Source organism: Scleropages formosus, chromosome 19 (assembly GCF_900964775.1).
Source record: "Scleropages formosus chromosome 19, fSclFor1.1, whole genome shotgun sequence".
NCBI classification, from domain to species: Eukaryota; Metazoa; Chordata; class Actinopteri; order Osteoglossiformes; family Osteoglossidae; genus Scleropages; species Scleropages formosus.
The window spans coordinates 3,695,795-3,709,470 of NC_041824.1; the positions used below are offsets into that span (position 1 = coordinate 3,695,795).

The window sequence follows — 13,676 nt, forward strand, 5'->3', positions numbered from 1 at the left end:
AGGATAATGACCGTCCCCGTAAGTTTGACACACTTTCAAGCAGCACTGTATATACAAAACACACAAGGCAAGAAAAGATGCTGATTTTGTCGTTATCTTTTGACTGACACAGATGCGTTTTTGACTGTGTAACAAGCTCGACGCATTTATGTAAAACGATAAAATATCACTTGGCTGTGCTTCTTAAGAATAATTTTAAAAAAAGGATTTATTATATATACAGCAAATAGCTTAAAATGTTACATTTAAATACACACTTTTACATGTAACCTTTATAATAACGTACAGCACATGTAATATTCAGAGTGACATTTAAGTGCAGTTGTACTCTGGGCTAAAGTGAGCCTTGGCAGTGGCCTCCTATAAATTTAATTAAATTACTGTGTTAAACAAGGTCGTGAAGGGCCGACTGTGAGACTCTGACGTACGGGTGAAGTGCTGATGCGACAGATGAGCGGACGTGTCGGAGGGCATCGTCACCGGGGATCGGTCGTTGTGCGCATCTCTCGCCGCGCCGCCCTGTGAAAACTCGTGGCACGGCAGTCACCTTCGCCGAACGCGTTTCCCGCCTCTTGCTATCCACCAGTGGGTGAATACAAGAAGCCGACGCTCCAGGATTTCAGAAATCCTTCGAAAGGCCACGGCAGTGGATGACACACCAACGAGGTGGAGACCACGCACTATTTTTTTACACAATTTAACCATGAGGATCAGCAATCAACGCGTCACCACGTGCCGGCGCCATGTTTTATTGTGTGCTGTGGAGTCCATCCTCACAGGATGTATTACATCCTGGGTGTGGCAGCTGCTCCATACAGGACAAAAAAGCCCTGCAGAGGGTAGTCAAAACAGCTCAGGAAATCATCGGCGCACAGCTACCAGCAGTCGAGGACACCTACACCACACGCTGCCTCAGAAAGACGACGCGCATCATGAGAGATCATAGTCACCCCGCACGGGCACTTTTCTTTTCCCTGCCATCTGCAAAATGGCTTAGGTCTATTCGAACCCGCACAGCTAGGTACAGGAACAGCTTTTACCCCACTGCTGTCAGACTATACAACACTAACCAATGTGCCACCTTTAGTAACTAGAGTTGGACTGCTCCTCCTAAGCACATTGGCAGATCACACAGTCACCTTAAGCATTCTCATGTTCTGAGTTCTCTGGCTGTCTACTGGTACTATTGTTATTGCTGTTACCGTTATTTATTGTTACTGCTATTTGCATTACTCACTGTCATTGCCATTGTCATTGTTTTGTGCCGTATTTCTATTGTCTTTGTCTTTGTCCATAGTCTGTGGAGAAGCATTCAAGAAAAGAATTTCATGATACTTGTACACGGTACTTGTACCTATGACAATAAACTTTAAACTTGAAACATGAATCTTAAACACTAGTTTTACATTCTTTCATTATTAGGTCCCCAGGCTTTCATTCACTGTTTATATTTAGTCTTCATTTTACATTTAAATCAACAGGCTATTCACTCATAGGTACAACAGCGATGTCCCTCCAGGGACCTTCCACTCCTCTAGAGCCCTTTTTGTCACACCGCAGTAAAAAGGAGACAGACTCAAGCCCATTTGAAAGACTTAAGACTGAATTCAAGCTGATGCCAGCTAGGAAAATCGACCCGACACTCAAAAGGTGTTTTTCTTTGGCACCAGGCAAAAGTCTGTCAAGCCTCACAGATGAAGACGTTAACATCCTGGTCTGCAGGTTGACAGGAAAACAATCTTTGAGGATGCCCATTGCGCTGGAGCACACCGTGGTGCTACGCCTCCGCGTTCTTGCTGCAATCGTGGACGGGCTTCTGCTGTTGGCTCCTTTTAATCTGAATCCATACCAACACGTACAGTTCACAACAGGAAGCCAAGAACGAGTCCCTGGACAGTGGTGAAGTACTCCAAGAGCCTCATAATGCACAGCCCAGGTGACCCTGTCCTAAAGGTATTCATCGATTTGCCAAGAATATCTGCAAGACCGCAGTAATGAAAAGAAGCTCAGGGTTTACGCGTCTGCCTCTGCGGGTCGCACCAGACACGGAACCGTGCGAACCTAGGGCTCCGCTGCTCCTCAGCAAGGATCATGGGACTTGAGCCTTTTAGTGTGGTGCACCTGACATGAGCGAGCCACTTTACTGGAGCAGTAATGAAGTTTATCTTGGAAAGGTCCGGTACATGCGCGGGCTTTTTGTTCCAGCCGAACACTTAAGCACTCGACTGAACTAATTATTCTCCTAATTGAGCTAATCTCGCCTTCCCCTGGAGCGCCGAGGCGGCAGGCGGTTCGAAGAGCCCTGAAGAATCCCCCCACGTCTGAAATGCAGGGGGCCACTCACAATGTCAGGTGGTTGTAGCCCACCGTGCGGAGCGTGAAGGCACGGGCCAGCAGTCGCACGTGAGTGAAGAGCACGCCGATGGCCTCCTCGAAGTCCGTCAGCTTCTGCAGCACCGGAGACGTGGCGATCAGCTGCCGGTCCGTGCTGGGCTCCTGCACCTGACCGCACAGGAAAAGCACAGGGCGTCAGCACTGCAGGGACTTCTTGGCTTTAGGTTCGAGCACGCGGTGTACCCAGGCAGCCCGGGTTCCTCTAGCCATCATCATAAATTACCCGAGTTACAGAGCAGCACAATTACCTAGTAATTGGCTATAATTAAGTCACTTTCTTAAAATAGCCAAGGAGAAAGATGTTTGAAATTGCCTTCTGAAAAGGTGAAAATGGTTGATTTAGGGTCATTTTTAAGAGCGCTTGCATCACGGCCCCTGGAGGAGTGCGTCTCGCCAAGCCGTCGCTACACAGTAATCAATAGCAATGACATCAGTCACAGTAACAAGGGCACTTTTAAAACCTCCGGCCACCAACTCCCACTCCGGACTTTAAACACTCCTGTTTTATTGGACTGAACCGTGAGGGAGAACAGATGATGGCAAAATAAAAAAAAAAATTATATCCCCTGAAAACAAAACAGATCTGAACTCAACTTTATATTTAAGGGTGGCTTTTGCCTTCAGAGCACCCCCGCCAAAAAAAAAGCTGTACCTTTATGAGCAAAATCAATGGCTGTGAAGATGCGGTACACAACCACAGTGTGTGTCAAACTACAGGAACACACGTCCACACAGACTTTCAGGGGCGAGGGGGTGCTCCTTCAATGAGATAAACCAAACTTTAGCTTTTAAAGGAATTTCAGTTGCTTATTTTATAACATGAGCCCCCCCCAAGGAACTGCAGTTTTACACGTAGAGCTGTCGTTTCTCTGAAACACTTCAAGCTGCCGACTTGTACCTTGTTCACCAAGGTCTGGCTTCTGTTGTTTACCAGTTAGCTGTTCTAACATCCGAGGCACAACTCCGAAGCCCGGAGGGGCCGCGACTCCGGGTCGACTACAGCGTTTCAACACCTCCCCCCCAACTCCCGTACTTCCCTTTCTTCCACAAACACGGGACCTCCAGCAGTTTGCAGCTGTCAGGGATCTGAAATTCAGGGTTACAGGTACATCTCTGCCTTGAGGTACTTATTAATTTGAATAAAAGCCCTGTTGTATTAATGGGTATGTGGTAAATTCTTTAAGTAACACCCTTGAGTGAATCATTAAACACCATCTAATAAAAACAGGAAAGATAACAATTATCGCATAGTGCATTTCGGCTCTCGCCGCCTCATATAACCCATGTTTCGCCAAGGGCATCCGTTCCCCTCTCTGCGTTGCGTCTCTTGTAAAATATAATTAATGACCGCGAGGTACGCTGGTAGCAGCTTCAGCTAAATCTCTGCGACGCACAACACTACAGAGAGCGAAAACAATAATTAAACTGTCTTTAAGTAAATAAGTAAGTAAGTAAGTAAGTAAGTAAGTAAGGAGGACCAACCTGCAGCGGGTGAGGAGGGTAATTCAGCCACACCTCCCGCAGGTCCTGTGAAGAGAAGAGAATGGACAGACGGAGAGAAGAGGAGAGAGAGACAGAGAGAGATTAAACGAGAAACAATAAACCTCCCGAAAAGCTCCGGGGATCCATTTAAGCCCTTCTTGGCCCCAGATAAAATAACAGTAAATGAGTCGGTGGTCGCATCTTCACCAGCCAGGCATCCTTATCCTTATCGACTGTAAAGATGGGCCGGGGGGATGAATGTAACGTACTTCCCTCCGTTTCTTCATCCTTACCGTCCTTACCACCCTTACCGCCTGGACGTTTACCGCGGTGCAGGCGATACATCAGCCTTCGATGCTGGTGTGCACTCGCGGTCTGCGCTGGGATTCGAGCCCATCGCAGGGGATCCAACGCAAACGTTACAGAGTTAAAATAATGGCTATGTTAGCTATGTTTGAGTCGTGATCTTTATTGTGTATGTGCCCACAACCGTAGTGCACTAGTTTACATTCTGCATAATTACAGTATGACCACTTATTTCATCCTGTAAGAAAAGTGGGCAGTGAACATAGCGAGTGAACAAATGTACCAGTGGAATCAAAGTTCTCTCCAAAGCTAAACACAAAAACGGGATTAAAAGTTCAGTTAATTTGCACTAATGCTACTTACTAATAAGTCTTTGAACGAAGCCTGAATCACAGATGGGGGGGGTAAAAAAAAGAGACAATCAGGTGACGGAGACGTACTTTTTCAGACGCGTTTAGTGGTTCGAAGGTGGATGAGGAGTGAAGACGCTTTTTTTGTAAAACCACTGCAGAACCGCTGAGATGACCACACAAAATTGTGGTGGGAAAGATGGAGGCCCTCATACACACAGACATACACACACACTCCTTACTTATTACGAAAGCAGTGATTCCAAATGCCAGACTACACACACAAATATTATGCTCCCTGCATTTAAGAAAAGGGCAAATGCCCCCCCCCCCATTGTTTTGCACATAACCTGAAACCATACTGATTCTGATGGGGAAGGGGGGGTACTATAAACATGTGTGTGCATGAGGTTATCAAATACCCTTGGGGTATTTTAAATGCGAACAAAACTGGCCGCTAACATTCCTCATTGCTGAGTAACACACACTGGAGAGGGAGAGAGAGAGAACTGAACCTCTTCGAACAGCGGAGCCGTAACACAACCTGAGAAAATAAAGGAAATACTGTATCGATAACCATAAATGAGGTACTAAACATCCACCCTGCCCAATCACTGATTATCAGCACTTGTGCAGCACAGGGCTGTGGTGGTCTAGAGCCTATCCCAGAAGCACAAGGCAAAAGACATGGTTCAGCCTGGGCAGAACAGGACACAAATATTCAGCAGTTCCTCCTAAATACATACATACACACATTCCATCTATTTATACACATTTTAGACACAAAAATGGACTGGGGTGCCAGTCTCTTCTGAACGTTTTGCTCTTAATTATCCAGCTCAAGTTGAGAGCTTTATGTTTTCCAGGGACGTCGCGTATGAACGTTGCCAAGCGGAGCGCCGCCTCTGAAGAAGATGTCTCCGTCGAGGCGGTGGCCAGCTCTGCTCCCACGGCGGCACGTCTGCTTTTATGTGCAGGATCGCTGACTGCACTGCTGCCACTTTCTACGAGAGTCCAACATGCTGTGCGCATTATGGATGGGAACCATGTTGTCTCCTGTGTAGCGCGGTGCTCTGCACCATTTGTCACGTGGGATAACACCACACGGGTAATTGACGCCAGGTCGGACAACAAAAATAAAGGTGTTCCTCGATAATCTGCCGTTCCGTCAAGCGGAGCCTCGGTCCGACCCACCTGTATGCAAATGACAAGGGAGGCGGCGTGCGATGCGCGACATGCAAATGAGCGACACCATTTGCCGCGGGCCATTGGCTACGAGAGCAACCCTAATTCAGATGCAATTAAAACACGTTAATGGGAAGGTGATTGAGTGAACGCAACAGTTGGCGCCCCCCATCGCCATATTTCCCTCCAATGGGACAGGTGAGCAATGGGGTGGGGTTACGGGACCCCCCTCAATGCCGGCGTCGTCGAAACCCGTAGAGAATTTTACTCCAACTTTGCGGCACATTTTCCACGGGGTGTGTTTAGACGAGGTTTGCCGAGAAACAAAAAAGCACCTTTCCGCCTCTGTTGTTCACACAGGACACGCTGACAGCAGGTCGCTCTTCCAAAGAACAGCCCCCATCACTGCCCCACGGCCCCATGCTCCACGTGTTATAAATAGCACCGTGTTCAATGAAACGCGTTAGCTGTCATGAGCAACCATATTTAGTGGAATGTCCTCAGTTTCTACAGGACAAAACTGGGGACACTGTACTCAAAGGCTACCGCTTCTAGAGCCGCCGCCACCTCTTTCAGCCTTTCCTGTCAATGGCGACATTGCTCATTATGTCAGGAAAAAAGCCCCTCAAACAGACAAAAGACGCACATTTTAACCGCTGTGAAAATCACACTTAGAACTACTGTGCAGCTGGTACAGTAGTGGTTACAACTGCTGCCTTCGGCTCTAAAAGGTTAGGGTTCGAAACCCACCTCTAGCTGCAATACCCTGGAACAAGGTACTTACCCTGAATTGTTCCAGTAAAATTACCCTGCTGTATAAACAGGTAAATGATTGTAAACAGTTAAATGGTATAAGTTATTTTGGAGAAAAGTCTCAGATAAATGAATAAATGTTACTATTCCCTTCCTTCACGCATCCCGGGATGACAGGATGGCGGAGCGTGTAAATAACGGAATTTAAGGGAACTGGGCCATACCTGCAGTGGCTGCACCACAAACACGGGAAAGAACTGGGTTCATTCCAGTTCATTAGTATCAATAAACGTATTTCTGAATGTTCGTCTTTGACTTTTGTGCTTTTCAGCTAGTTAATTACAGATCTGTAAAAGCTGCAAATCTGCACCGAGCAGCAGAAAAGTGTGAGAGTGTGTGTATCTGAAAGAGGCAGAAAATCCTTTCACATGTGGACACGCGCAACGAGGGCACTTTCATTCAGTGGAAGCTTGGCCATAAAACCGCCATTTCCTTCCGTGCGACACCATTTCAACCGAAAGTTAGAGTAACGACTGCCCTCCGGCGCCCCCTGAGCAGCAGTCCAGCTCAGCGCTCAAACCCCCGCACGCGCAGCCGACCTAGAACGCTCCACAGCAACCGTCTCAACGCTACCGATGAGCACATTAAAACAGGCGGAGTGGAGCGCAGCAGCTGACATCAGAACACAGCGGCAAGAAGTGCAACGCAAAAGGACTTCAGACAGAAGGTTGCTGGTTCAAGTCCTTCCTGCAGAACCTACTGCTGCCAAGACAGGTCTACCCCGGGCCAGTTTAGCAAACACTCGGTGTAGAGAGCGGCATGCAGAGAGGGGAAATTGCTCGCCGTGCAGTTCGCTCCTGGCGCCTGCCGAGTAAACAAATGACGTAACTCGGTGTGTAACCCAGGGGCCCGAGGGACCGAGACGTCAGCAGAGAGCGGGCTGCGGGCGGGTGCAGGATTACCTCGCTGTTGAAGAGCAGTCTGCCGAAAAGCTGCCGGGCCTCCTCGAGACCACCCTCCAAGTACACGGCTCCTGCAAGAGAGGTGGGGGAGGAGGTGGGAGGACAGGATTACGGTCATCTTTTTATAATTTTAAAAAAAGAAGAAAAAAACTCCCACTTAACCCCACATTGCCACCCAGACAGTGAATAATCTGCACCGTGCGGTGAAGCGGTTCCCAAGAGGACTGCTGGCTGTAAGCAAAGAGGGGGGAAAACAAAATACAAAAAAACAAAAAACAAAACAACAGACATTAGGACACAGTTGCATTCTGGGTAATTGAGTAGGACAACACGCCTTTCCCTGCTGCGGAACGCACCGCTGTCTTGGCGCATCACCTCGTTACCGTGATTCGCACAACTGTACTGTTCCATGGCTGCCAAGCCAAGCTCCAGACATGCGAGGGGAATTGAAAATGCCGAGCGGTCCAGGAATATTCAAACATCTCAAGGGTCACCTGGAGTCGAATTCAGACCAACTTCACTGCGGGAAAGTTTGGTCGGCTCATTACCGCCTTGGTGAAGACGATCCGGTCGATGAGCCTTCCGAGCCAAACAGCCCACGGGCGTGCGGCAAAATAATCGCTGGCACTCTCGGCCGAGACAGGTTTACATCACGGCTCGCGCTGGAAGCGACACATCAACAGCAACAGCGCGGTAAAGTGTATTTTGCAGAAAATTAAATTTAGAATCCTTAATGTTACAGAAGAATCGAGGCTGGTTGACCATCACGTCCGTAGAGTGCTGGGAGAAACCCTGCGGAGACAAAACGGTTAACGGGCAGCTTCTCGACTCGGAACCCGACACCCGCGAGGCTAAAGCTAGGCCACAATACGAGCCACAAGCCATGACTCACACGCACCGGGGTTGAGAGGCACCTGTCCAGGAAGAGAGACTGGCTCGCACAGACTGACACAGAGTGAAAGAAAACGCAACCTAACTTCTCTGTTCGCCAGAAAATGGACTCCTATCCCGCACTGGAGGAGAACACAGGTACAGAGCACAACGGTGTCACACCCGTGCCAGCAGCTTTCCTTCAATCTCTTTTTCCTTCATTTCACTTAATAGATACCTTCTGGAAAACAAACCGTTACCTCTGCCAACGACATAAACTAAAAAAAAAAATTTCTTAAAACAAAATACTTCCAGTTAACGAGTACTGGAAAGCCACGTGTCGCTCATAGCGAAGTCTGTCAAAAAGCTAGCTACTAATTTAAAGTGCCTAATAACGACAGATTAATTTCTGATATGTTCTACACTCTGCTTTTGATATTAGGACATTCAGTTTTAATTGTAAAAACAGTGTCCTCTTCACCTTGAGATTTAGCAGATAGCCACTTAATTTAAATATATAGTTATTAGGCAAATTACATAAAATATGACACAATACTGCCCCCCGCTGTTCTTGATAGGAAACTGCACCCCCAGGCGCCACACCGGACAGGAAAGGACTAAAGCCGCAGTTCGGCTGCTCGCGGGCACAGGCCTATTCTTCATCACGAGGATAAAGTGAGCATGCTGCGCCGGGGAGCTGAAATTCCCTTGCTTTTAGCAGTTTTTTGGACATTTAACACGCAGCTGTGCAAAACGGGTCAGGAGGTCAAAAGGACACCGTTCTGAGGTGAAGTGTCTCGCAAAGCGTGAACGGGGAAGGATCCTCGCTACAGAACACCAAGCTGCAGCTCCCAACACTCCAGAGGTTTGTCTCCATTTAAAATTTTTTGCCTGTGGATGTTCAATCCCCAGACTTGACGCCAGCAGCGGACTCTCTAATCTGAGAAACACACCTTTTGGTGTCAGTCAAGCGAGCGCCGCTGAAAACTAAGTGATTCCGTTTCCCCTGACGGGAGCGGCGGGGGTAGGCAGAACGCCCCGCAGCGGTCGGATCACCGGCACATCGCTCCGTTGAAGGTGCCAGCCTGCTGTCTATCTTCGAACGCGTCACCACTAAAATGCCGCGCCTGGGCTGGGGGCCTCGAACCCGCTTCTGCTCACAGCGGCAAGAGATCTGCCTGTGAAAAATGGCACAGAGAGCAGGCGCTTGATCATATTTCATTTTGTCACTTGCTCCTGCGGTCCTCAGACGGTCCACTTCCCTTGCCGGGGGCGCAGCAGCGTCACTTAAGAGACCGTGTGCCGCGCTGCCATGCGCCCATTTCCAGAGCAGCGCTAACCTGCCCTCTGTTCCACCTGCTGGCGTTCTCCCCTTGGACCGGAGCCGAGAGAAAGACGAGCGGCAAAAGAACTCTCGTCGAACCCTCCTCCTTTGGGCGCCGTTCCCCTCTCAGAGCTGCCGTTCACATGCTTTCTTACTGACCGTAAACAGGAGTTTCCCAAACTGAAAAGCCACTGGAGCCGAGTGCAGAACTCTCTGCTCCTGGTTTTCCAGCCCGGTGAACTTTGACCTCTGACTTGCGCACTTCGAGTTAAACAGCGCCAAAGTAGAGGGAAGCAACGATAACATTCCGAAATAATTCCAAGAAACGAGGGCTTTTCTAGTCGATACGATCACTCTGCAGAACTCATTTTGTACTTTAATTCCAAATAATGGGCTGCACATTTAACGATACTTCAACTTTGTAGCTAACTGCTTTTTCGGGGACATCGGGGTGGATTTGTGATCCATCCCACCTGCGCCCTTCTCATCTGCTATATTTGTTAACCGCATACATCTTCAGGGAGGCTCCTTTTCACCCTGCCGATATGAGCTGAAAAGCACCCAAAAGAGCCCGAGTTACATTTGTAGGACAACATCGGGGAAGACGGGGTTCACGAGGAGCACGCAGTGTTCGCCTCTCATCTACCCCAAACAAACAAAGCGGTGCGTCCACCAAAGTGTTTGAGCGGTGCTCAAGAACAAGCACGTAACGGAACCCGAAATGCAAACAAACAGAAAGGAAACGTCCCACAAGGGGAGCCTGCGCACGCGGTTCAATTCGGCATCGAGCACCTTACGGCACAAAAACAAGGCACTGGGGGTGGAGGCGGCTGAGAAGAGAAAGCGCAGCGGATGCTTCTATAGCAATTAATGGGGGGGGGGGGGGGGGGGGCAGGCAGCTAACACGCAAACGGCGCAGCACAATGTACAATTTGATATTCATTGAATCAAAGATAATCCTTTTTCTGCCCTCTTTAATAGGAAAAGCTTAGAGTAGCACACAAAGCGGTACCATCTGTTACCCAGTCGCTCGTTGCAGGCCGTAATCCACAGATAAACTGCACATGGAAATTAGCGGCGATGGAGCGTTGGGTTCCTTTCAACAGCGAATAGGAAGAGGTTTATCACGCGAGGCTCTACTGCACAGGACACCCAAGCGGGTTTGGCGACGGTTCGACGGGAAACGAGGGTCAATTGTCAGCCGGCAGGGGAAAAAAAAAGTCGAAGTCCCTACCGCAACGCGACGCCGCCCAGATTGATCGGCTCCCGCGGAGCGAATGACGGTCGGAATTTTTCACGAGAACCTCTGAACTGAATTTAGTGTTTTTTAAAGGCTTCTGTCTGCGAAGCAGATGCTACTTTGCACCCGTCCAATGCCTCCCACAAGATCGCTGACCCTCCCTCCAGTTATAATACATACAGATGGCATAAATTTTTCATAAACATATTTATTTCTAATAGTCTCCCGGCACTGGAGGATTATGCTTTCCGAGAAACACATTTCAGAGGAGCATTTGTGGTTCAAATGTCAAAACAAGTTTCAGGTTGGAAGGCACGGCCAAATAAACAACGAGACTCTGCCCGTCTTTCCAAAACACGAGTGCAGATTTCCATGGCGGAGCGCAAACACACTGCAGCGCTCATTACTGTCTACAGAGCACCAACGCCTCTCCAGTCTGTCTCCAGCAAGACGGCATCTTCGCCATTTCCATGGCTACGACGTCTGCGTGACGAGAGTCACTGTGGAGACGGGGGCCTAAACTGCGGATCATGGTCGGCGTTCGTTTTTGACAACCGACCTCGTTCATCCGGGGACGCGGCGCCATGTGCGATTTTGCGCCGGTAACAACCTGGCGGTCGGGCAAAACTAGAAGCGACTTAAAGTCGGTTCTCCTGCGACAACGATGGCGGCGGCGGTGGTGATGAAGCCCCTGCGCGGGATGGACGACCTGTCAGTTGTTGTCACCGAGAGAATCTTCTCCCCCAAGGCCACGTGTCAGCCCGAAGGAGGCATTACCTCACGTCCCAAAATAGAGAGCGGTAAGACGCAGAGGGATGAGGAGCGGCGGAGAGGGTGGGGCAGCAGCCGTATGTTCTGACGGAGGTTCTGATGGAGACGCTAATAAAACAAAGGAAAGAGTCGGAGAAGAACAAAAGTGTCTGAGACGTGCATTTTTAAGCACGCGATTGTGTATCGCCTGCCCACAGTCCGTCAGACACCATCGCTCCGGAATCTTTCGCCAGCAGACCGCTGCTGACACCCGACCGCTTCCATTACGGAGGGTTTAAGCTGCGGAAGGGAAGCGACGGCTGGGGCAGGACGGCGAGGTGAGGGTAGAGGCGAGCCGACGGCAGCGCAGCGTATGCGGCGATAACAAACCTGTAGCGGGCGCCCAGAGCTCCGGGCCAGAGCAAGCCAACCACAGTCCCACAGGGTGCTGCTTCTGCAGGTTATTCCATTTATTTCATTTTATTTATTTATTTATTTAAAACTCATACTGGGAGCAGCGGCTGTTCTCTCAAGAGGGCAATTAAACGCAAGGGGCGGTAAAAGTGATATAAAAGTGGGGACTCATGCCCCTCCCAGGAGCTGTGCTGAGCAACAGGACCACAGAGGCTACGCAAGATCCCAGTAGGTGGTTCTGTGTGTGTGTGTGTGTGTGTGTGTGTGTGTGTGTGTGTGTGTTGGGGAGGAGAAATGTGAGCACTGACTAACCAGAGGTAGGCTGTGAGTAATTGCTCTACACAGTGTAACAATAGTGCTAAATCTAGCATGATGGCGTTATTTAGGACGGGAACAAGTGTAGGATGGATGAAGACGTGCGCTAGCGTGAAACGAGCCCCCCCCCCACACACACGCACGCACGCACGCACGCACGCACGCACGCACGCACGCACGCACGCACGCACTTCAGGTAGAACAGAGCCCACTAATCTTCGCTAAATATGACAATTGGCAACTGAGCAAAAAAAAAAAAAACACACGTTTAAGCAGCACCATTGGACTTGGGACCTTCTGCTGTACCTTTGCTGCAGCAAACGATCCAGTAAGCGGCCAAATCACGAAATAAGAAGCAACGCACAGAATTCTGGGTAAGCAGCGGCTGCCAAGCAACAGGGTCGGGCGATGCAGCGTGGCTGCCTGCGGCCTGCTCACCGATGAGAGCCTCGAAGCAGTTGGCCATGGCGTGGCGCAGGTCCGACTCCCGGCACAGGTCCGGTCCGTGGGCGTACAGCATGAACCTGTCCAGCTCCAGCTTCTGCAAGGCAAGCGGGAGGAACCACAGAGTGAGCGGAGGCCTGGCGTGCCGATGGCCCCCCCATCCCCGGACAGGAGGAGTTCTCCACAGCAACACAACATGTTCCCACTTGTGTCAGAGCTGTGGCAAGATAAGCTGTCATCACGAGAACCATCGCTGTCGGGGGAGAGAAGAAATTAAGAGCTGTCTGATCGGAGGAGGAAAGATCGTCAAAGGCGGATAACAAGGATACCAAGAAGGAGGAGGGGCAAAAAAAGTGCGGACGGCCTGTAACAGAGCGGCAGAGATGATGGCGTTAAAGTACCAGCAGGAAGTAGAATTCCTGTGTTCTCTATAAAACTTCCCACAATTGTTAAAAGAAGACATAATAAAAAAAAAAAAGGGGGGAAAAAAGAAAAAACTTCCAGCAAACTGAATTGACTTTGAGCCACAGCAACGAGAGGGAGGATTACGTGCGTGCTTTCACGAGATATTTTTCAAGAGATAATTACAAGTGTTCCTGTGTACGGGGCTTAAGAGGAGGCTGGTGAACAACTTGGCAACTGAGCTTATTGTATCTGATTCGTTTTCGGTATCAAACAAATTAAAACGCGTCGGAATGAGGCCGAGCTGATACAGAGGCATCGTCTCTGGCGTTCAGCAGGGAGAAACATGAAAGATTAAGGTTTTAATTGCTTTCTCCACATCAAGAAACAATAGCTGCAGCTGTGGCTACACAGGAGCCAGCGCTGCACATTGCGCCAAGCGCCAGGATGCGAACAAATGCTTGGGTCGTCGCGGGACTCAAACC

The 13,676-nt window shown here is 49.4% G+C and overlaps 1 protein-coding gene across 1 annotated transcript in view; it reads right to left on the reverse strand.

Moving 5' to 3' along the window:
• Positions 1-13,676, reverse strand: part of drosha (drosha ribonuclease III) — a 54,091-nt gene that overhangs the window by 18,188 nt on the left and 22,227 nt on the right. The window contains exons 22-25 of the mRNA XM_018741015.2: positions 12,784-12,886; positions 7,433-7,503; positions 3,877-3,921; positions 2,345-2,502 (exon numbers count right to left, since the gene is read on the reverse strand). Of these exons, the coding sequence (XP_018596531.2) occupies positions 2,345-2,502; positions 3,877-3,921; positions 7,433-7,503; positions 12,784-12,886 (377 nt within the window). The remainder of the gene's footprint in view (positions 1-2,344; positions 2,503-3,876; positions 3,922-7,432; positions 7,504-12,783; positions 12,887-13,676) is intronic.